Raw genomic sequence first — 21,861 nt, forward strand, 5'->3', positions numbered from 1 at the left:
AGTACTTCCACCACTGGACCCTGCCAGTGCTGAAGGTCACACACAGGTCACGTATGACGCTGGGAACGGGTGCTTATGGCGGCAGGCCCCTTCTGAGTCATTTCCAGGGACGTGCACTGTACACATAGACATCAAAGGGGGCTTCAGCCCCTGCCCTTTTACCCGTCTGTAAAACAACTGCCCTCTCCAGACCACGAATGCAGCATTTACTATGGTGAAAGAAATGCAAATGCCACTCCTTTCCATGCCATGCCAGAAGGCAGCATTCAGGAGAATTTATTTTTTTCCCCAAAGTCTCCTGAACTTGAACGCAGCATTTTGCGTTGAACAAATTTGTTTCGAAATCCATGTGGTATACACAGCATCTCCACTAGCTATTTCTGTCTAAAAGTGCCCTCTTACGGGATGTCAGCCCCTGCCTCTCTAACACTCTCTGCACGTCCTTGGTCATTTCTGTATGGAGAACGACTGTAGGGACAGTGTAGTGAAGTGAGAAGGTTCTGGTGGGATTCAAGCCTTTACCAGCAAGTTTATCTGAATATGGATATTAGGAGTGACCATGTAACACTTGACAGTGAATATGGACCCTGCAGGCACATGTTTTCACGCAGACTGGCTCATTGTATGGGTAAAAGGTAATTTTTTTGCGTTGAAGCGGTGTCATATGGTGAAATGTCAAAAAAATACAGGTTTCAGCACATAACAAAGCAGATATTTATTGCCAGAATCAGTTGTTTACTTGTACTAAGTGTGATTTTAAGACCGACCCAAACATTTTTACACTTGAAGAGTTCAACTAAACACAGGATTGTGTATTAAAGATGGCCTAAAAGAGAGAGAGAAATGCCAGGTAATTTTGACTGATGGTGATGGGAGACCACAGCTGTAAGGTGATTCGAATCTGTTCCTGTGTCAGAGTAGCTGCTACTGTTGAGGGTCAGCCTGTGTAAAGCTGTTTCAAGTTAAAAGGCTTGTTTGCACTACATTCACAGACCAAGAGCCCCTAGTCAATTTTTCTCAGTGCAAAATATAACACCATTCACTTAGCTGTGTGTGTGTGTGTGTGTGTGTGTGTGTGTGTGTGTGTGTGTGTGTGTGTGTGTGTGTGTGTGTGTGTGTGTGTGTGTGTGTGTGTGTGTGTGTGTGTGTGTGTGTGTGTGTGTGTGTGTGTGTGTGTGTGTGTGTGTGTGTGTGTGGAGGCATTTATGAAAAATTGACTGTTGAATGAGTGAGTGTTCTAGCAGGTTCATCCAATCATTCATTAATTATGTTAGACTATATACCTTAAACATTACTGTTGAGATGCTGTTGGTTTTGAATACAAGGTTAACTTAAAGCATTACTTGAATAAGTCCTTAAGATTTGCTTCTTGGAGACAGCTGGGATAATATTGTATATTGGGATACAGCAGCTAGCAGATGGAATTGAACTTGGCTCTGGTAGATACTCGTTCATCGTAAATCATGTGATATCCGAATCAATCAGTAATGACTTTACTGTCACACCTTAGAAATACCTTGCAGTTGCAGTAAAACTAATATTGTGTGTGTGAGTTAGTTGTTACTATAGGCTTGCCTTCCTATTTCCTACAATGGTCAATAAGGAAAAGACGCCGATTTACCATCAAATATCTCACCAAAATGTCAACAGCACAGTGTCACTAGCTGTGTCAGGTTGACTGAAGAGTCACTAACGTCCTCAAGAGGCTTCCGTCAGCCGCCGCTGTTAATTGGCCCCACTCCCCCATGCAGCTGTGTCACCTGCGGACGGTTTGACCCACCAGACAGTAGCGGCTCCTCCGTTGCGTTTTCCCCGGCCCGCAGGCAGCAGTCACAGTGTGCGGGACTGTCTTCAGGTTCTACACCTCGTCCATCATGGTTCCACTAGTCGCGTGGCTGTTGTTCGTCTCCTTTTGCACCGATTCTGCTGCTGTTGCCCAGTCTCCTCCTCCTGCCTCTCCCCTGGGGAGAACGGGCGACCCGCCGCATGGGCATGGTGCCATACAACAGCAACAGACATATGGCCGGCTCCAGGTCCCTCTGTACCACCTCGTCCAAGAACACCATGAGCAGGGCCCTCGGTACCTCTCCGAACACCATGTGCAACAGGAGCAGGACTCTCCTCGATACCTTCCAGAACGCCATGTCCAACAGCAGCAGTACCTTCCTCCTCGGAGTCGGTACCCCCCCGAACACCAGGAGCAGGACCCTCGGTACTTTCCCGAACAACAGGAACAAGACCCTCCTCGGTACCTCCCCGAACACCAGGAGCAGGACCCTCGGTACTTTCCCGAACAACAGGACCTTCGGTACCTCCCCGAACGCCAGGAACAGGACCCTCGGTACCTCCCCAAACGCCAGGAACAGGACCCTCGGTACTTCCCCAAGCACCATGTGCAACAGGTGCAGGACCCTCGGTACCAACAACAGCAGGTAGGATGAATGGATGGATATGGTCCCGTTTGGAACCTCACCCTCTTGCTATTCGCTCCGAGAAGAGGTTAAAATAGGCCTATTTTGCGATGGAAACTAAAGTCAGTGGTTCTCAAACTTGTTTTATTTCAACCCCCATAATAGTCTGCAAGCTTGCCAGAATGTGAACCTGGAACATTTTGAGTACCCTAGGTTTCTTTTGTTAGAAATGTTGAGTATGGGTCCCCAGCATTTAGAAACTGCTGGATGCTAACTTGCATATGTTGGGCAATTTTCATAATTAGCATAATAAGCTGGGGTACCATTAACATCCAATATAAGGCAACATTTTCAAAATTTCATTATGCTTTAAGTAGCATGGGACGGGTCAAACTAGGGGGTTTTCATGATACTGTTATTTAGCACACCCAATGGTAACAGAATCCATTGAAAAATCTCTTCTATCAATTATTTGGGGTTCCAACCATATACTGACATATCTATCTATAGTGGTTTCATTGCAAACCGACCACTAGGGGCGAGACAAATTAGTTTGCAATGGTTTTTGAAAACCTTATGCCCATACCTAACACCATGCCAAAATTTAAAAAGTACTTACGAAGTGCATAATTGTTATGATTTTTTACATATTAAATCCCAGTTTATAGGCATTTTAGCTCATTTTAGCCACTGTGGACGCCATCTTGAAAACGATGCCTTTCTGGTTGTTCGTTTTTAGTACGATTTCAGTATGTTATTTAGCACACCCAATAGTAACAGAATCCATTGAAAAATCTCTTATCAATTATTTTGGTTTACAACCATAGCTATACGTATCTAATATTTGAGTCTGTGCAAACAGCCCACTAGGGGGCGCACCCAACGCGTTTGCACAGCTTTTTGAAAACCTTATACCCATACCGAACACCACACCAAAATTCAAAAACTAGATTTGTTCAGACGCATGATGTAAATTCTCCTTTCATTGTCAATGGCAAATGTGTCCATGGCAAATGTGACACGAGTTAAGGACAAAAAGCTGTATATAGGGCCCCTCAAAAAACATTTTCAGGTGGGTTGCCAGTTTCCGCCAATAAGAGGGTAGTCTACTCAATTATCAGCTTACATTTTGCCTGCTCATTTCTCATCACTTCTATCCTGTATGAGTTTGATTACTATCTAACTACTATACTGAGTGATTACTATCAGACTAAAAAGCTATTTAACACTAATTTAACCCAGAAACATAACTTGCCCTACCTATAATAGTTTCTCGCATCAAACATTGGAACATTTCAAGGAAAATTTCACTTTAAAAATTCAAAGGACATTTTAGTGTGTGAGGAGGCAGTGATTTTTCCATTATTTTTGTAAATGTTTATTTTATTAGAAAGTGAAATATCCCTTTTTATATGTCAAAATTACATTTCTGTTTGCTATTTAGGCTGTAAACTAAAATTGCACAGGGCAGATATGACGTAAATTACATAGCTTATAGTAGACAACAGAGCCATTGAAATACGAGTCGCTATGACAACTCCGTTCACTTCATGGGGCCAGTCCATGCAATGGCTCTTCTACATAGAGTTCTATTGGCGATGTGCTAGGCGAAGAGTGACAAGTCCTGGACCGGAAGTTGGCAGAATGCACTGGACTCGGGCAACAGCCCAGCTTGAATGATCTTAAATTCCTTTATTTTAGATCGTTTTTAGTAATAGTACATAAACATTACAGAGACTTTAGTTGTCACTGTGCAATACTTTAAAACAGTTCTTGTCATGTTGCACACATGCCTACAATTGCTGATATTTGCGCCGCCCTCGTTGAAAACAATGTATTTCAAACTCCAGCTTGTCACAATCCAGGGCTGCATGAACAGCGCTCGAGCGCTGTTTTCTGACCCCTCAATGGTGCAACTCTCTCAGCTATATATAGCTCTTTTATGCAAGAAATTGCATTCTTACTAGCACATTATTTTTTCAACAGATGAATTTATACAGATGAATGGAAACTATTATCTAACTAATAATTTTAGTAATTGTGTCCTCAAAATTTGAGGACGGAATGCATCCGCACATGTGATTGGCTGGAAGGTGTGCCATTCTGCCTTCTCGATTGACTGAGCATCTCATAATGGGTGTGCCACAGGGGGACACCTGTTATAGTGGCAGATAGAGGGGGGGAGAGACAGAAGGAGGGGTGTGTGTGTGTGGGTGTGGGGGTGTGTGGGGGTGTGTGGGGGGGTAGGGATTGGGTATATTATATCCCCGAAGGGGTATGCACTACTAGTGTAAGATAATTCTGATTATCTCAAATAATTGTGACACCAGCAGGTGAATCTGGAGCAGGATGGAGCCCCACCGGGCGATGGCACCTTCCAGTTCCTCCAGCTCCCCATGTTCCGACACGTCCTCAAGCCGGTGGTTCCGTCTGGCCTGTTCCGTCCGGCCCCTGGTAAGACGCCGTTTCCCGACGCCTTGACCAGCCTGCTGTTCCCGTCAGAGGCACTGCCCCCTCCGCCACCCGTGAGAAAACCTCAGCAGCCCACCGTGGAGGTTTGGTGCGGCGACGACAAGACGGTGTCGGTGCGCGTGGACAGGTTCAGGTTGGGACCGTGGGCCTCGCCGGCCCTGTTCCGGCTGGGCTCGTGCTCGTGCAGTGAGGTCACCCCTCAGTTCCTTTACTTCCACTACAAACTGTCTGAGTGCCAGGGAACATTCACGGTAGGTCATTCATTATTGTTTATTTTCTCCACCAGGCCGAAGGCATGGGGAGAGAGTATGTTTTGCACTCCGTCCGTGTGTGTGTGTGTCCGTCCGTGTGTCCGTCCGTGTGTGTGTGTGTCCTTCCGTCCGTCCGTTACCAGCTAATCTCCGGCACCGTTAACCCGGTCGATGCCAAACTTTGCACACACTCTCCCTGGATGCCAACGATGAACCTCTGCCCCACATTTTCCAGAACGGCCTGTTATAGCGCCACCATGAGGCAGCTTTTCACATTTTTTACCTAAAACTGCACCGATCTGTGTGAAATGTTGCACGCACACTCCCTAGAGTCCAAGGACAAACCTTTGACCCTCATTTTCCGCATCTGCCTTTTATAGCGCCACCAGGAGGCCGACTTTTGTAAAACACATTTTTTTGATATTACTCCTCCAGATTCTGTCCAAAAATCTCACAAATCGTTACACAGTATCTCTATGGTCATGTGCTCAAGTCGGATCTGTCCGATATTTCATATTCCATCCTAATTGGCTATAATTGGCTTTCACAGTTTGCAAGATTGCCCCGTTTTGAACAAAAGCCTCAAATCATGAACGCAGCATGCAATTTACGTGAAATCTTTCACACATTGTCTTACTAGGCTGAGGAATATATCCCACCCTTTTCACATTGGCCTGTTATAGCGCCACCAACAGCTTGATTTTTGCAAAACACATTTTTGGAACAAAATGCCTCAAATCATCCAATTGCCATCAAAGGCAAACATGTTTATATTACTCCTAAACATTTTGCCAAACATCTCACACAGTCCTATCTTCCTGGTGGAGACCTGTGCCCAGAAGGGCACTTTTTCTAGTTTACTGTGTATCATCAATGGTGCTCAAACCTTTACATTTCAAGGACAATCGGGACTCGAACCCGCGTCACGGGCGGCCTAGGTGCCCATACCGCTTACCAGCCTAGGTGCCCGGACTAGACCTAGGCTAGTAAAATGATTGAAATGATTGCATTTCTACAGTGTGTTTGTTAAATGTGCAAAATTGCTCAGTTAAAATTTGAGCTCCTAGTGTAGTGTAAAGCTTCTCTAAGTGTGTAGCTCACACTGATTTTAAAGGACTTTTGCTTCTCTCCCTCTCCCAAATTCTGTGTCTCTCTCTCAGACTGTTAATGGTCCGTTGGAATATAGAAACTCTCTGGTCTTCACCCCTCCTCCTCAAGGCCGCGTAGTCAGAGCTGTCCCCCTTGACCTGCCAATCTACTGTCACTACAACAGGTAGGCCTACTGTCCTCTACATCTAAAGGTACAGTATTGTCCCATGCATAGCCCTATTGATCCAAACGTGTACAGGTGTTGGCCTTCTACTGTTTCATATATCTATGTGTATGGATGCTATGCTCCTTGTTCTGTCATGTGTCTCTTGCATTTCAGGTTCCACTACTCGTACAAAGTGGGTTACAGACCTCAGTCCGACCCCAAAGCCTATCTGAAGAGCATCAGGACCAAACGTAGCTTCAGCCTCACTGTCTGTGATGGTAAAACACACACACACACACACACACACACACACACCACATGTACTGTACTAGTATGTAGTATGCATGTGCAGAATTCTAACGTCCAGTCTTGTATTCAGCTCAGTGGCGTCCGCTGCTTCCAGACCAGGGTTTCACTCTGGGAGAGACGGTGAACTTTGTGGCCCGGACTGGATCTCTCTTGGTCGGCGAGAGGTTGTACGTGGACTCCTGCTTCATCACGGCCTCCAAAAACCCAAAGAACATTCCTAGCCTGCACGTCATTACACACTTTGGGTGGGTTGTTACACACACGCATACACGCACACGTGACGGAGGAACAGACCGACAAATGGTTCTCAGGGATTGGCACATTTTGAACTTGTTTCGTTTTACATGAATTTTTATGATTGTATGTACTGTGCGCTCTAGCTGCATTGATGACAGCAAGAGACAGGGCAGTAATTCCCGCTTTTGGCCAGCGGAGGGCAGTGCTGCAGTGTTCTCAGTGGATGCCTTCATGTTCCCTGGATTCACTCAGCAGGTACAGTAAGAGTTGATCTATTTAAGCAAAGACACGTTGGAGTTGCCCCTCGTGACTGTATTTCAGTATAAAAGAATAGCAGTGGTGTAAAGTAACTAAGTACATTTATTCAAGTACTGTACTTAAGTACAATTTTGAGGTACTTTTACTTCTACTCCACTACATCCCATACATCTTTTACTCCAGTCTCCACTACATTTATTTGAAAACTTGAGTTACTCCTTAATTTGTAGATTTTGATTATTATTACAAAACATACAATGAGCACTTGAACCCATACATTTCGGCCATTTGAAAAAAGATCTACAAACTGCGTTGCATTGTGAATCATTTTTATACATAATTTGAAATCTGTGTGTGTTTAGCTCCTCTACCTCCACTGTTCCATGTCGGTAGGCTCCACGCCCTCCAACAGCTCAAAGTCGTGTACTTTCAACACGTCTGCCAGCAGGTAAACAATCCGTTTTCCTGTACAGAGAAATGATTATTATAAAAACAAGTAGACTCGCTCCCAATCTTCCGCCGTAGTCTGAAAACTCACCTCTTCAGCCTCCATCTTAGCCTGTAGCACTTACCGTAGCGCTTGCCCTAGCCTATGCAAAGGCTAAACTTATGTAACTTATGCAATTAAGCCCATATAATTATGGAGATCCCTGATGTCATCAATATTAGTATATGGATATATGTCAGAACCTGTTCTGACATTCCATATGTTGATCCTTCCCCATCCATCCTTCCTCTTCGATGTCTCCCTTTTGACTGATACCTGTCCATTTAAACTCTAGACGGGCCTGCCCCAAAGTTCTATGATTACTAGGGGTAGGTGGGTGGTGGGGAGGACGTAACAAACCGGGCCTGTATAGGTCTATCGGCTAAATTAGTGAAATGTAAATTTACTGTAATTGTAATTGATTGAAGCTGCTGATTAGCCAGATAATCTGATAAACCGACTCTGATTGGCTTGTGTTTAGGTGGGAAGAGCTGGAGGCCCCTCCCTCTGTGTGCTCCTGCTGCGACTCCGTGTGTAGAGAGAAGAAATCCTGTAAGTCCAAAACACACTCAAACTAGCCCAAAGTACACGCAACCTAACAATTGAGCTCTTATATATTGGTGACAACGATGTGGGTTTTTTTTTTGGGGGGGGGGGTTGTAATTCATGTGAAGTATTTTATATAATGTTGTGTTAAATGTCATCTTTCTGTGTCTCTATGATAAATCTACTGGGGATAATGATTCGGATACAATTATGGTCTGTATCTCTTTCTTTCGGACACTCCTCTCGTCTCAGGGCCATCCTATGTCTCTCCAGCTGTGAGGAGTCTAATCAGCAGTGTGGGTTGGACAGTCATGGAGGAGACGCCAGACGGACAGCAGATCGGAGACACAATCAGGACGAAGACGCTGCCTCACCGGGCAGAGGATCCCTGGAGGTCGGAGACGACAGGAAAGCCCTGGACAGCGGACATGACAGGAGAGAAGGACGTGAGGAAATATGAAGGTCTGAATATTCCCCGGGAGTCGAAGCTCATCCCCGAAGAGGAGGTGATCTCTGGGGAGAGTTCTCAGCTTTATTCTGTTGGGGAGGAGGAGTGGAAGAGGTGGAAGAACATTAGAGGAGGTGCAGAGGAGGAGAGTCTGGAGACGACAACCGGACGTCTTGAAGTCGAGAACGCTGCCCATGTCAAAATGTCCACGATGTCTCAGGACAACCGACGAGGAGACGGACACCCATCATGGATGGAACATCATGAAAGGGCTACTGGTGGGAGTGCTGGTCTGTCCAGTCATACCAGCGATGACACTCCAGTTCGATATGCACCTGCTTTTAAGGCCACTGAGTTAGTGTACCGCTTTGACACTAGCAGTGTTACTAGCACACCTGGTTTGATTTCTACCAGCACATCTAGTGTAATTCCTACCAGTGCACCTAGTTTTGCCAACCGTAATGTCTCTACAGCCACGACTGCTATTGCTGGACCTAGTTCTACTAGCCACAGCACTCCTACAAGTAAAATTAGTTCCAGTACCAGTGATGGGACAAAGGGTTCTAGTAGCGGGGATAGTGATGGTACCACGTTTGATAGTGGAGTTAGCAATGGTACTGTTAATGTTGGAAAGACTACCCGTGATACCACTACTGCTAGTGCAGTTCCATATGCACCTGCTTATAAGGCCACTGAGTTAGTGTACCGCTTTGACACTAGCAGTGTTAGTAGCTCACCTGGTTTGAGTTCTACCAGCACATCTAGTGTAATTCCTACCAGTGCACCTAGCTTTGCCAACCGTAATGTCTCTACAGCCACGACTGCTATTGCTGGAGCTAGTTCTACTAGCCACAGCACTCCTACAAGTAAAACTAGTTCCAGTACCAGTGATGGGACAAAGGGTTCTAGTAGCGGGGATAGTGATGGTACCAGGTTTGATAGTGGAGTTAGCAATGGTACTGTTAATGTTGGAAAGACTTTGGTTCCTTATGTCACTCACCAGAGTGACCCGGGTACCACTGTCCTAGGTACTGATCAGGGCTCAGAGGGCCATATGAGTGAGGCAGTCGGTGGACTGGAGCCGTTGGCTTCTAGTACGGGCTTCAAGGCCATTAAAACTGGTAGGGTAGATGCAGTTGACATCAGAGAACTAGAAGGGGCCAGGGAGAGTTCAGGATCTGAGGATTTGGACTGGGCCAGCTTGTTGGAACAGGGCCTATCCGGACCAGTGGAAGGTATACCAGACAATGCACCAGGGATACGACTGGGCAGGTCTGGTTCCAGAGCAGGTCCAGATGGTTTTGATGAGAGTCTGTGGACTAAGGAATCTGAATTGTCTACTGGTCCAACAGGGACCAGTTCTGATCCCAGTAGATTTAAAGTTGCCAGTTCCAATGGTTCAGTATGGACCAGGTGGCCAGAATCGGATAAGTTCTCTGAACCGGTGAGCAGTGACGAAGCTGTATCAGAGGTTCTAGTGTCCGGTACAGGACCAGTTCACTCATCTTCCACTGTCATAGTTACCACCAAGATTTCTGAGACCCACCAGTCGGCTCGTGGGGAGTGGGCAGCATTTGAGTCAGAGCAGGAATTGCAGGGGGAGGGGTCTGCGGAGGAGAACCCACTGCTCTGGTTGGACGGGGAGTTGTTATGGAACCAATTGAATATGGAGCCATTGGCGGAGGAAAAGATCGGGATAATTGGAGATGTTAGGTTTTCTGATGAGGAAGTTCTGGCCAAGAGAAGGGAAGGTGGTGAGCTAATGGACAGTGAGCAGGTTGAGAGGAAAGAAAATGAGTTGGGGAAGGAAGAGAGCAAAGCGACGGAGAAGGAAGACAAGACGGGCAGAGGTTTGTGGTTCAAGGGCATGAGGAGAGGAAGAGCAGAGGTTTTAGAGCAGGAGGGGTTTAGGAGCGGTTCGGAGTCACAGTGGGGAGGTCACAGGAGACCAGAGCAACAGGAGGAGGTGAGACGGTTCCTCCTGGGAAGCAAGGAGCCAGGAGGAATGCCAGAAGACCAAGTGATCTCCGGAGTCCTCCTGGAACACACAGACGACAAAACGGACAAATCCTGGAACCTGGAATGAAGAAAGTAAGAACTCTGAAAGCATTCACATGGAAGATCTGCTGTTCTAGAACTGAAGACTCCTTGCTCCCGGGGAACACCTCGACAGTCAGACCACCAGGAGTTGTTATGGAAGAACCTGGTGAGTACAGATGAAAATTTTCAATTATGTTACTTTAGTTGGTTTTGCTACAAACATGCCAAGCTTTCGTTTCTGAATAAACAAAGTATCTGCATCTGTCTAGCCTAGCAAGACGGCGTATATGAAAATGTTTAACTCTAAAATATACTTTTTTTTTCTCTGGAATTCAGAGAAAGGGATTTTGTTCTAATGAACATCAAAAGACTTGCAACAAGAATAAAATACAGGGAGTGTTGCATTCGTTTTAAAAGTTACGTTTATTTGCTACATTATACTGAAATTCTAAAGCAGAAAATACAGGGTGACCAGACTTCATGCTTGCTGTTGTATTTAGCTCATGTAGTGGGTTGATTTGTAGCTCTGTCAGGGGTCATAGTAAGGGATTATTTTCAGGTATATGTAATCTAAGATTAACCCCATATATTGATGTATGTGACTGTTGTAATTTGGATAATGTGACTGATCCTGGATCTGTTCTTCTCTAGGACAAGCCTGTGGTATGGACCAATGTTTCCTCGTAGAATGTAGAGATTTAAATGAAACATTTTGAATGTGGATATTTCAATAAAATATTTTGATATTTAAACTAGTGCATCCTGTTTTACTTACGTATGTAATTTCAGGCAGTATAGAGAGTATGCGCATGCTTAAAGTGAATGGCACATAGAGTGGAAAAGCAACATGCAAAGTGAGTTTAATATTGTTTAACGTTGTTTAATGCAATCAAATATGACTTTTCTGATTGGATGTATGGGCTGTCAAGGCCAGAAAGTAGTTTTTTGCCACTCAGTAGGCATTCCTGCATAACTTCCGGGTTTGATAATGATGTCACGCGCATACCCTCTATATATACCAGCACTAGGAATTGGAGTTGAGGCATTACATTTTGTTTAACTCTGTTGTTTCATTCTGAAAATAGCTGCTATTTTCACAATTTCCGCCTCTAATATTTGACAATTTGGGTCAACACTAGCCCCTATGCATTTACTATGTATGTTATTTACATTACCTGTATTATAATAGTTCCTCATACAAGCACCAATAAGCATGACTCAAACACTTAGGTGTAAGCATATGCTCTAACTATATACTTAAGGTGCTAAATCAATACAATGTATTGTGCTGAATAGCCAGTTCAAACTTCAGTTGCATTCAGATGACCCCAAAGAAAACAAAGATCTGAATTAGAATTTAATGGCACAAAGAAAACCACTAAATACAAAACAAATCCTGTACAAATAACCGCAGAATATACAGTAGCCCATCATTTTTGTTGCTGTCAGGCAGAAAACGGCTATTTCCATTTTCTACTTTCTTTAATAAAGTGAACACATTTTACAGTTACAGTTTGTGGTTACAGTTTGTGGTTTTTAAAAAGCACTTCTGACTAAACTCCATTGGATTCTTAAACTGTCGTTGAAACCCAAAGGACACATTCAGTATCTGACAATGTATAGTCACCATACCAACATTGATGGGGCAGTATCGCATTGTTTTAAAAACGTGCCTTTTTTCCATTTCTGTTTGTCAAATCAGTTGGTCAACTTTTTTGTGCCAAGGACCACCAAACATTTGGTGTATTTGGCCGTGGACCCCATCTGAAAATGCTTTGTGCTAAGGACCCCACAGAAGAGATGTGTTAAATTGTTCAAAAACAATAATTTTAATTTTCTGAAAAACTTTTTTGAAAAGTGGGTTAATGCTATATACTTAGCACCAGGGCTATACTTTGCTCCTTTTTCCCCCTCTACACCAAATCTCACCCCCCAAAAATAGGGTAGAAAAAACAGTATTTACATATTGAAAAAAGAAACTATCTATTGAAATAGACGGTGTAAGAAAAAAAAATCATTTAACATCATTTGAAAACATTTAATCATGTGGATCTCTCTCCAATGGTCCATCATTGTGGTATGTGTGTACACTTGGAAGTTGATCTAAAATCAACAGAATCAATCAACACAATCCATCTGGCTCCGAGGTGCTTTGGACTTTGGTGGAGGGCATGTAATGTTTTTTGCCTCGTCGGAACAGAATTTTCTGATCTTCTCAAAAAGATAGCTCTGCCTGTCCAAGTTCACTCCAGGTGGAGTTTGGACAGGAAGGTAATCTGCTGAAGGGTGGACTTCAGGGTTGTACAGCAGCTGAAAGACCAATGGCTCTGTGTCACTGTGTTCCACCTTGGCTATAACCACACCAGGTCTCAAGGCATCAAAGCTGTAACAGAAAGAATAGAATCAAGATGGTTAAATCAAGAATGTGTATTACTGTAGTCTGTTATACTGTCTTAACTCATTAAGGAGAATAAGGACTGGAACTCATCTGTGTTAACTTAGCTTTTAACCATTATTTTAAACTTTAGTTATTGATCTACAAGCTCATAGCTGTGCTATTTTTGGAGGGGAAAAAATACTACTTTCCATTGGTTCAATATTTTTGAAACACAGACGTAAATGGTGTTCAACCGCACTGATTTATGCACAAAAAAAACCCTCAAATGGAGTTAGGTTTCCTCCCGACAGCAACGATATATTCTTTCACAGCGAACGTTTTAACTCCTATATTTGCATCTGGGGGGTCTCCGGAACAACATTTTCAGATGGGGGTCGCGGCCAAATACAGATCATTTTTGGGGTCCTTGACATGAAATAGTTTGAGAACCACTGTTATAGAAACAGGTTTTTCAGAAAACTCAGGATTTAGAAGACATTTTGTAGAATCTGGCCTTGCAGTCCTAAATGGGTTAATGTAGTGTTTTTGTTGGTATGTTTTTTTTTGTGTGCGAGTGTCTGTTGGGGGATGTGGGTGGGAGGGAGGAGCGAGAGGTATGTTGGAACACATATGTATATGAGTTGTAACACTAGTACTGTACAATGCCAATAATTACCTGAAGTGCCGGTAGCTCTCAATGTCAGGGAGAGGTCTGAAGTATCTACGGTATCTACGGTCCCAGTCATATGTTTCAACAAGCACGGTTCCATCCTCCAGCCCTACAAGCTGGGGAATGTTCAGTTGCTTCTCAGCAGTGCTGTCCCTCACAACCCCAGCAATGTCTGACAAGGTCTGCACTCTGGTCTTCCTGATGGCCTGCTTGACCAGTCCAAAGAACAAGTCGGGGCCAGACAAGTCATGGCCTGCAATCCGGAAGTGGAGGTCCAGCTTCAGGTGAAGGCTGTGCATCGTCCGCCAGGCACAGTACCATAGCAAACAATTGCTCCTGTTTTGCTCACTGCTATTAAGGTTCACACACGTTTCTCCAACTCCATAGTTGTTGAAAAAATGATGTATGAAGTTTATGCCTGGATGCCGTGGTATCATTCCTTCGTCGATTATATAAGTCACTTGCTTCGGCATCCCTTCACAGCAGACACCAAAAAGTACGCACTTGCGTGGAATAAAAAAATACATGGGCCCAGGATGTTGAGGGTCAGAAGGGTAGTGCACCTGAGAGAGATACACAGATCAGATACATTGAACTCAACATCTGAATACCATAGTATTGTGTATATTAAACCAAATCAATTGTATTATTATTATGTTATTATTACCTGTTGTGCCAAATCGAAACTGTAGCTCATAGTGATATTCCTGCTGGAAGGTCTGGAGGGGCCCAGAGACAGATTTAAATCGTCACAGATAATTCCACATTTAGCATTCATCTCCGAGTACAAGAAGTTCTCCTTTGTGACAAGGTTGAGATGATGCTCCCGTATTAACGAATAATACTGGTCGTTGACATGCAGCTTGAGAAGTTGGCACTGCACGCACAGACTTATCTGGGGTTCCTCGTTTACTATCTGAGGGAGGTAATACTCCCAAATCCTTTTGAACTGGATCAGCTTAACAACAGGCTCTCCTGTGAAGACAGAAATGTTATGAATACCTTTCCAAAAAAACATTACACTTTAGCATTTAACCACATGAATCCTAGCATCTTGGGCATGTTATAGGATATATAGCTCAGTTTGGAACCTCTATATCTACGCTGCAGCTCCGAGATGAGGAACTGTGTCAGGATATCCCTGCACAGGTCGAAATCATAGAGGTCGAAATGGGCTGGGTCAAGCCTGTCCACAAACGGTGACGAAACCGTATCACACAGTACTCTTTTCAAAAAAGTAAAGGTATCAGAAACGAGATACAGTTGATAAACTTAAAGGCACGTAACAAAAGCTCTTCATTTCCTGGAGAAAAAATATATATATTTTAATTTCCTGAAAAATTAACATTTTAGAGTTAGGTGGTTTCTTCCCGACAGCAGAGATGAGGTCCGCTGGTGCCATTTAGATTGAGACTCCTTGTAGATTTGATCGATTTTGACATTTTCATATCTAGGAGTCTTTTTTTAATTAGTGCTCTTCCCCCTGGGGTCAATGAAGGGGCACCAGCGGAGCCCGCAAGGATCCTCCGAAGTATAGAACTTGAACTTAGAATTTGTGGAACGCCCTACCAACAGTCATTAAGACATGCGAATCCCTTGACTCCTTCAAAACTGCTCTCAAAGGGCACCTACGGACGGCTGCAATTCGAAACTGGCCCCGTAAAATCTGAATCCCCCACCCACCCCTGTTTCCCCTCACTGTATGTATATATATTTCTTTTCCCTTTTTACCTCCTATGATGATTTCTTTTTGACTATATAGTTCATCTAAATGTTTTGATGAATTGAAAATGGTGGGCCCACTCACTGTTAACAGTTTTTGTATTGAGTTGTACTTGAAATGTACTGTAATTCTGCAAACTGTTAATAAATCAATCAATCAATATTCTACAAATGTTAAATCAATCAACCCCCCCCCCCCCTCTCGTTTACTTCCTGATTTTTCCGACTTTCACCGGATGCGAATCGGCCACAGTGACAGACGGTATGAAAACACTTTTAAATCCACATACCAAGCTTTTCCACAGCATCTTTGTAGAAACCCCACACTGTGGCTCTGTTCAAACTCCATGGCAGCTTCCACGTACAGATGTCCTTAAAGGGACCACGGCCAGGGTGATGTCCACGCAGGATAATGGAGTGATCCTCTGCATAGTTCAGCATGAACCGCACAGCTCTCATCTCATCCTCCTTGGTGCAGTTACAGTCCAATTTTGGTATCTCGGAGCATGCATAGACACATTTTGGTCTCTCTTCTTCTTCTTCTTCTTCTTCTTCTTCGTGGGGTAATGTTGGTCTTTCGTCCATGACTCTAATTTCTACCCGCAGCTGAAAGATTGTTCACAGAACTTAACTCTGGGATGGTGACGGGCTGAACTGAACGTTCTCTACCTCTGGTCGTAAAGAGAATGAGATACTAACTACAGCAGCAAGCAATGCTGCTTTATTTATGCTTGGTCGAGGCAGGGAAGCACGACCTTAACTTCTGGCGAATAATCAAATATGCTAATCCCCGCCCCCCACCCCACCCTGGAATACAATAGCCATGTTTAACACAATTAATCCATGCTTGGATGACCCACCCCATACTCACACATGCTCAATGGTCCAGGCACCTTGGCTGGTAATCCAGTCTGGCAGTGTGCCGCGGGTTCGACTCCCGATCCCGACGGCCTTTACTGCATGTCTTCCCCCATCTCTCTCCCCATTTCCTGTCAGCCTACTGTCTGTCCCTCCATAAAAAATATAAAATAAAGGCGAAAGCAAAAAATAAATGAAAATACATCCTAATCCCATTCACTCTGCACTATCTAGCCCTATCTGGATGGGAAAAAGCACAAATTGGTTATTGCCATAAAAGGCTGCACAATTTACACAGGCAGCGGTTTAAGTCACATACAGTAGCACGACAACGGGGTGAGAGACACCATCCTGCGACACTTTTTTTGTTAATTGTTATAAAGAATGAAAACACATACGCAGGCCCGGCGCCACGAGGGGTCAAGAGTGGTCGTTGACCCCCAGTGGTGTAATGGTGATTTTTTTCCCGTTACCACGGAACGTCACACGCACGCACGCACGTCAGAGTTACCGTGTGGGGGTCCCCAGGGGGTCCCTCTACTGTACTGTACTGTCACACCCGAAATCATCATATAAACAGTTAATATGTGTGTTTGTGGTAGGCTGCACACCAGTGATACTTGAAAACGCTATTTTCGTGCTCGGACACAGCCAGCCAAAGACACAAAGGAGTGGTTGCATTCAGTGACGTAGACTCTGTGGGGGCGGTGGGGTTCCAGCCCCCATGAGGAATTAGACCTGAATATATATATATACAGTATATATTCGCCGCGGTTTGTCCTGTTTGTACCGCGCCAGGTCGCGCCGCGCCCATTCGCCCAATTCTCGTCTGCCCACAGCCCTCCTATGAGACAGAGACACAGACTGAGTAGAAAAAAATCATGCCATTTTATCATGATTATTAGTGAGGACCTGTTATATGAAGATAGGTTGAAAAGTGGTGAAGTGGTCCTTTAACACCTCTTTTGTCCTCACTGTCGGGGGGGGGGGGGGGGGGGGGGGGGTGCGGGGTGGGCCAAAACATAGCATACTTTGGCAGCCCTTGTGTGTGCAAATTCATTCCCCAGGCACAGGAATTTCAACACATGTTAATTCGGATCACTCACGCAACTGAATGTACGTGACTGACACGATTGTCTCAAACGAACTGCCATTGGGGGGTTTGTTTTGTGTACTGTTCTCCCCTGCTGATGTTGGCAAATGGCAATAATAGCACTGAAAAGATGATAATAATCTAATGTGATGTGTGTAGTTCTTTATAGATCTAGCCTCTTAATTTTTTATCTCAAAGTGCACCAGATTGAAGCATTTATCGCAAATTTAAAAAAATCTGGAGCCAATGGGGGCAAGCCGCCTCGGGCCCCCCACGGCGGGTCAGCGTTAGGATTCCCTCAGTATTTTATGAAGTCTGGGTGGCTACGGCCCTGGTGGGGGGCCAGTGGGCCACCGCAAATAATCTTGCATAGTGCCACCTGAGTCCTAGAACTGGCACTGGCTGTTTGATTTAACAACGCAATATGAAATACAATTTTGCCCCCTCAAAAATCTCGACTGACCGTCATTTCGTCCTGCAGCCGGCTCTGTACATATGTATGTTAAATGTATATATCCGCCTTCTGTAATTTATCTTTCTATTCCCACAACCCTAAAAGACTCTGGGACACTATGAAAAGTATGACCGGTATGTCAACTTCCAATAAGCCAATTGTGACTGACAATGAACTGGTGTTTGCTCATAATGATTTAAACAGCTTCTCTCGCTTTGAGTCTGCAAACAATGATTAGATATTGTATAGACCTACTTGATACGATGGTGCCCTCTAGTGGGGATAGAATCACTATCAGTGAGGAGGAAACCAGGCATCTAAATAAAAAAAAAGCCCCTGGTCCTGACTTAATAATCCTCATTCTGAAGGATTTTGCCACAGAATTGGTCCCTGTCCCTGCCTATTTTCCAACATATTGTTGACAATCCACATACCATCCCACAGGCTTGGTTGACTGCCCACATAAAGCCAAAAAGCAAAATACTAAAGAACACAATGATTACAGACCAATAGCACTTATATTTGTCAGTTCAGTTTTATTTTTTGAATGTTGGACATATAGTACATAATAAACAAACATAATTTTCATTTTTTCCCCCTCCTTCTTTTGAATGTCCGTTGCTTGTGTCCTGTCCAAATATCCGAAAAGGGGCTAGGGAGAAGCCATAGGCTTGTCGGGCCCTACCCCTGGAGGAAAAAATTATGGTTCATCATCTCAACAATGCCATATTTAATTCACAGGATCCATTTCAATTTGCTTACAATTAAGTAAGCCTTCCCTTCTGGCTCCAAAACTATGGAATGCACTTCCCATCGCAGTCAGAACTGTAGCCTCACTCCCAATCTTCCGCCGAAGTCTGAAAACCCACCTCTTCAGACTCCACCATGGCCCGTAGCACTTGCCCTAGCCTAGCCCCTTAGATAGCACATTATGTAGACTTAGATAGTATTTTAAACAGACTTATAGCTTGTTATGTAGACGGCTCTAGAATTGCACTTTATGTAGTCATAGCACTTTATAGTACACATGTATAATATATTATATAGTATAGTATGTATAGTTTACATAGATACTCCACTGTTACGTTCTTAGTTTACGCATGATTCATGATAACTACTTTTTATATATGTGATGTATGCCATGCTTTTTGTTATTGCTTAATGTAAGTCGCTAAATGCCTAAATTGTAAATTGTAAGTACAGAGGATGCAGTTGTCACACTGGTTCACCTCATCTCCAAACATCTCGATAAACCAAAATCCTATGCTAGATTCCTCGATTTATCTTCTGCATTCAATACAATACAGCTGGACTTGCTCCTCACTAAAATGGTTCAGTTACACATTAATCCTTTTGTTATTCAGTTTGATCACACGTTCCTCACTGACAGAATTCAGCATGTAAAGGTAAATAAAACACTCCTCTCCCATCAGGACCAGAGTTGGTGCACCCCATGGATGCATTAGCTCACCTGTACATGGCAGACTGTAACACCAGCGAGTCAAACCACTTTCTTCTGAAATACTCAGATGATTCTACTGATCTACTCTATCTCTGATGACTGACCTGAAACCAGTGTAGCGTTGGCCGGCTTGTAGAATGGTATGACAAAAATGATCTGATTATTAATACTAAGAAGACTGAGGAAATTATCTTTGGTCCTGCTCCTGTGGCTGTGGCTCAGGAGGTAGAGCAGGTCGTCCAATGATCCATGGGTCGGCGGTTCGAATTCCGGCTCCTCCTGTCTACATGTCGAAGTGTCCTTGGGCAAGACACTGAACCCCAAATTGCTCCCGATGTGCTGGTTGGTCCTTGCATGGCTTCCGCCGCAATCGGTGTATGAATGGGTGAATGTAATGCACAATCTATGTAAAGCGCCTTGGATAAAGGCGCTATATAAATGCACCATTTACCATTTACCATTTACCACCGGTGGCAATCCATGGTTCAGATATTGAAGTTCTATCTTACAAATATCTGGGGGTGATGATGATAGACGCCACCTTATCATGGTCCTCTCATATTGACTATATTTGCAGATCGTTTGGTGCTAGCAGACAGATCTTGTCTCTTTTTTGTACTGTAGCACGGCATGGTTTAACAGCATATCTATGGTATATAAAAACAAACTTTATAGCCAAATTAAGATCTGTGCTAAAATTGTTGGTAGGCCTCTTGAGGTCGTGTTACATTCCTTTATCGAGGCCCAGACCAAGAGCATGCTTAGACTGGTGAAGAGTATCTCTTCTGATCCCTTACAATGTAGTAAGGGATCAGAAGGCTTACATGTTTTAAATGATGAATATCAACTGTTGCCCTCTATGAGACGGTTTAGAGTCCCTACATTTAAGAAAAACAGACTAAAGAACTAAAAGAACGCTTTTGTACATCAGTCTGTCCTGGTGGATATGTTCATGTTCTTGTCTGTTATTGTGATTTTTGTCCTGTAATGTCTATCACTTTGCAATGTATTGTGTCTATGTCTTTCTTGTCTGAATCTTGAACGGTGATGTCATGGACGCAAAATAAAGTTGTATCGTAACAATATACAGGAAAAACATGACATATTTTGTTCGAATAGTTCGAATGGTGATTATAATCACGATTAATACATTTTTAAGCTGTGATTAATCCGATTACAATTTGTTATCGTTTGACAGCCCTATTATTGACATTAAATCCCACTTCATTGTCATTGTGGCTGTGGGTCTGACTACACCAACATAAGTGATTTGTATTTTAACAGTCCACTCCAATGGCCCCATCGTGTTGCCATACGCAACGCAACAGGGTCATCAATATGTCCGTACGTGGACAAATGTGTCCGTGGCAAAGACTTGGTCTTGTTTTATTTGCATGCAAGGACCTCCTTAACTCTGAGAGTGTACGGTAATAAGGTATTAAAAAGATCCTACCATACCATGTATATACCTGTACGGTCTATTTTCATTGTAACGCAACAAACCACCACAGATATCCCAATGAATTATTGTCATGAGTCTACACTAGCCCCGTTTGGAACCTCACCCTCTGGCCTCTGCTATTATAGCTCCGAGGGTAAGGTTCCAAATGGGGCTAATATTGCAACAAAAAATCCTATAGTCCAAAGTTCCTATATAATTCTATTGGAACTTCCAATCCTACAGGATTCTTTTTTTTACTAGGGATGGTCATTCAGGGCTAGCCACTCACTTTTGTATGTCTGTGGCAACAATTTAATTTTGACAAAAATATCCACAAGCTAGCATGGTGCCTGTGTAACCACTTAAAGGGGCATTCCACTCATTTTCAACATTTAACTATGTCATTAATATACCAATAGAGGTGTTGTGTGGAAATAGTAAAGTTCCCCCATTCTGTGTTTCCTAGAACTGGAGGTCCGGGAAAAAAATGCAGACCTCCAGTTATAGGAAACACAGAATGGTCGACCGATCTGTGGGGCAGTTCCCACACGCTACAGTGTCCGACCTACCTGTCTTTTTGTGGATAGACTTCTAGTCTAGACATTGTAGGACTGGATGATCAAAACCAGGAACATACAAAGATGAATAGACCTCCATCAAACAAGCTATCTCTCTTCCACAATTCAACGCCAATAACCACGTTTGATTATCAAATACATTTGAGGGGCTATATACAGCTTTTGTCCCCACAATGTCCACAACACAAACATTAAATGCCATTGACAATGAAGGGAAATTTACGTCATCTTGTCCCCACTCATATTTGCCATAGACAATGAAAGGAGAAATTAGGTCAAATGTCTGCCATATGATTTGTGGCAACAGATAACAGGCATTCTGATTGGCCAATATGAGATCATCCATGATGTACGATAAGAGCGCCCCTCACTTCACACGGGTGTGATTTGTTTTATCATCTATTCTATTGATTAGTCTACACCTGTATATTATAAATGATTTGCATTTTGCCCGATCAAGAATTAACACCCGCGAGACTAACGGATAACTTT

The 21,861-nt window shown here is 43.7% G+C and overlaps 1 protein-coding gene across 1 annotated transcript; it reads left to right on the forward strand.

The window, feature by feature from the left end:
* Positions 1–1,683: 1,683 nt before the first annotated feature.
* zp3d.1 (zona pellucida glycoprotein 3d tandem duplicate 1) lies at positions 1,684–11,466 on the forward strand. Its single transcript, XM_079504760.1, has 10 exons — positions 1,684–2,432; positions 4,742–5,134; positions 6,295–6,407; positions 6,564–6,667; positions 6,769–6,943; positions 7,079–7,190; positions 7,556–7,641; positions 8,162–8,232; positions 8,479–10,880; positions 11,366–11,466. The coding sequence occupies exons 1-9, from the start codon at positions 1,875–1,877 to the stop codon at positions 10,758–10,760; spliced, it is 3,894 nt and encodes a 1,297-aa protein (XP_079360886.1). The 5' UTR covers positions 1,684–1,874; the 3' UTR covers positions 10,761–10,880; positions 11,366–11,466.
* The last annotated feature ends 10,395 nt before the right edge of the window (positions 11,467–21,861 follow it).

The sequence above is a fragment of the Electrona antarctica genome, assembly GCF_951216825.1.
Source record: "Electrona antarctica genome assembly, chromosome: 6".
NCBI classification, from domain to species: Eukaryota; Metazoa; Chordata; class Actinopteri; order Myctophiformes; family Myctophidae; genus Electrona; species Electrona antarctica.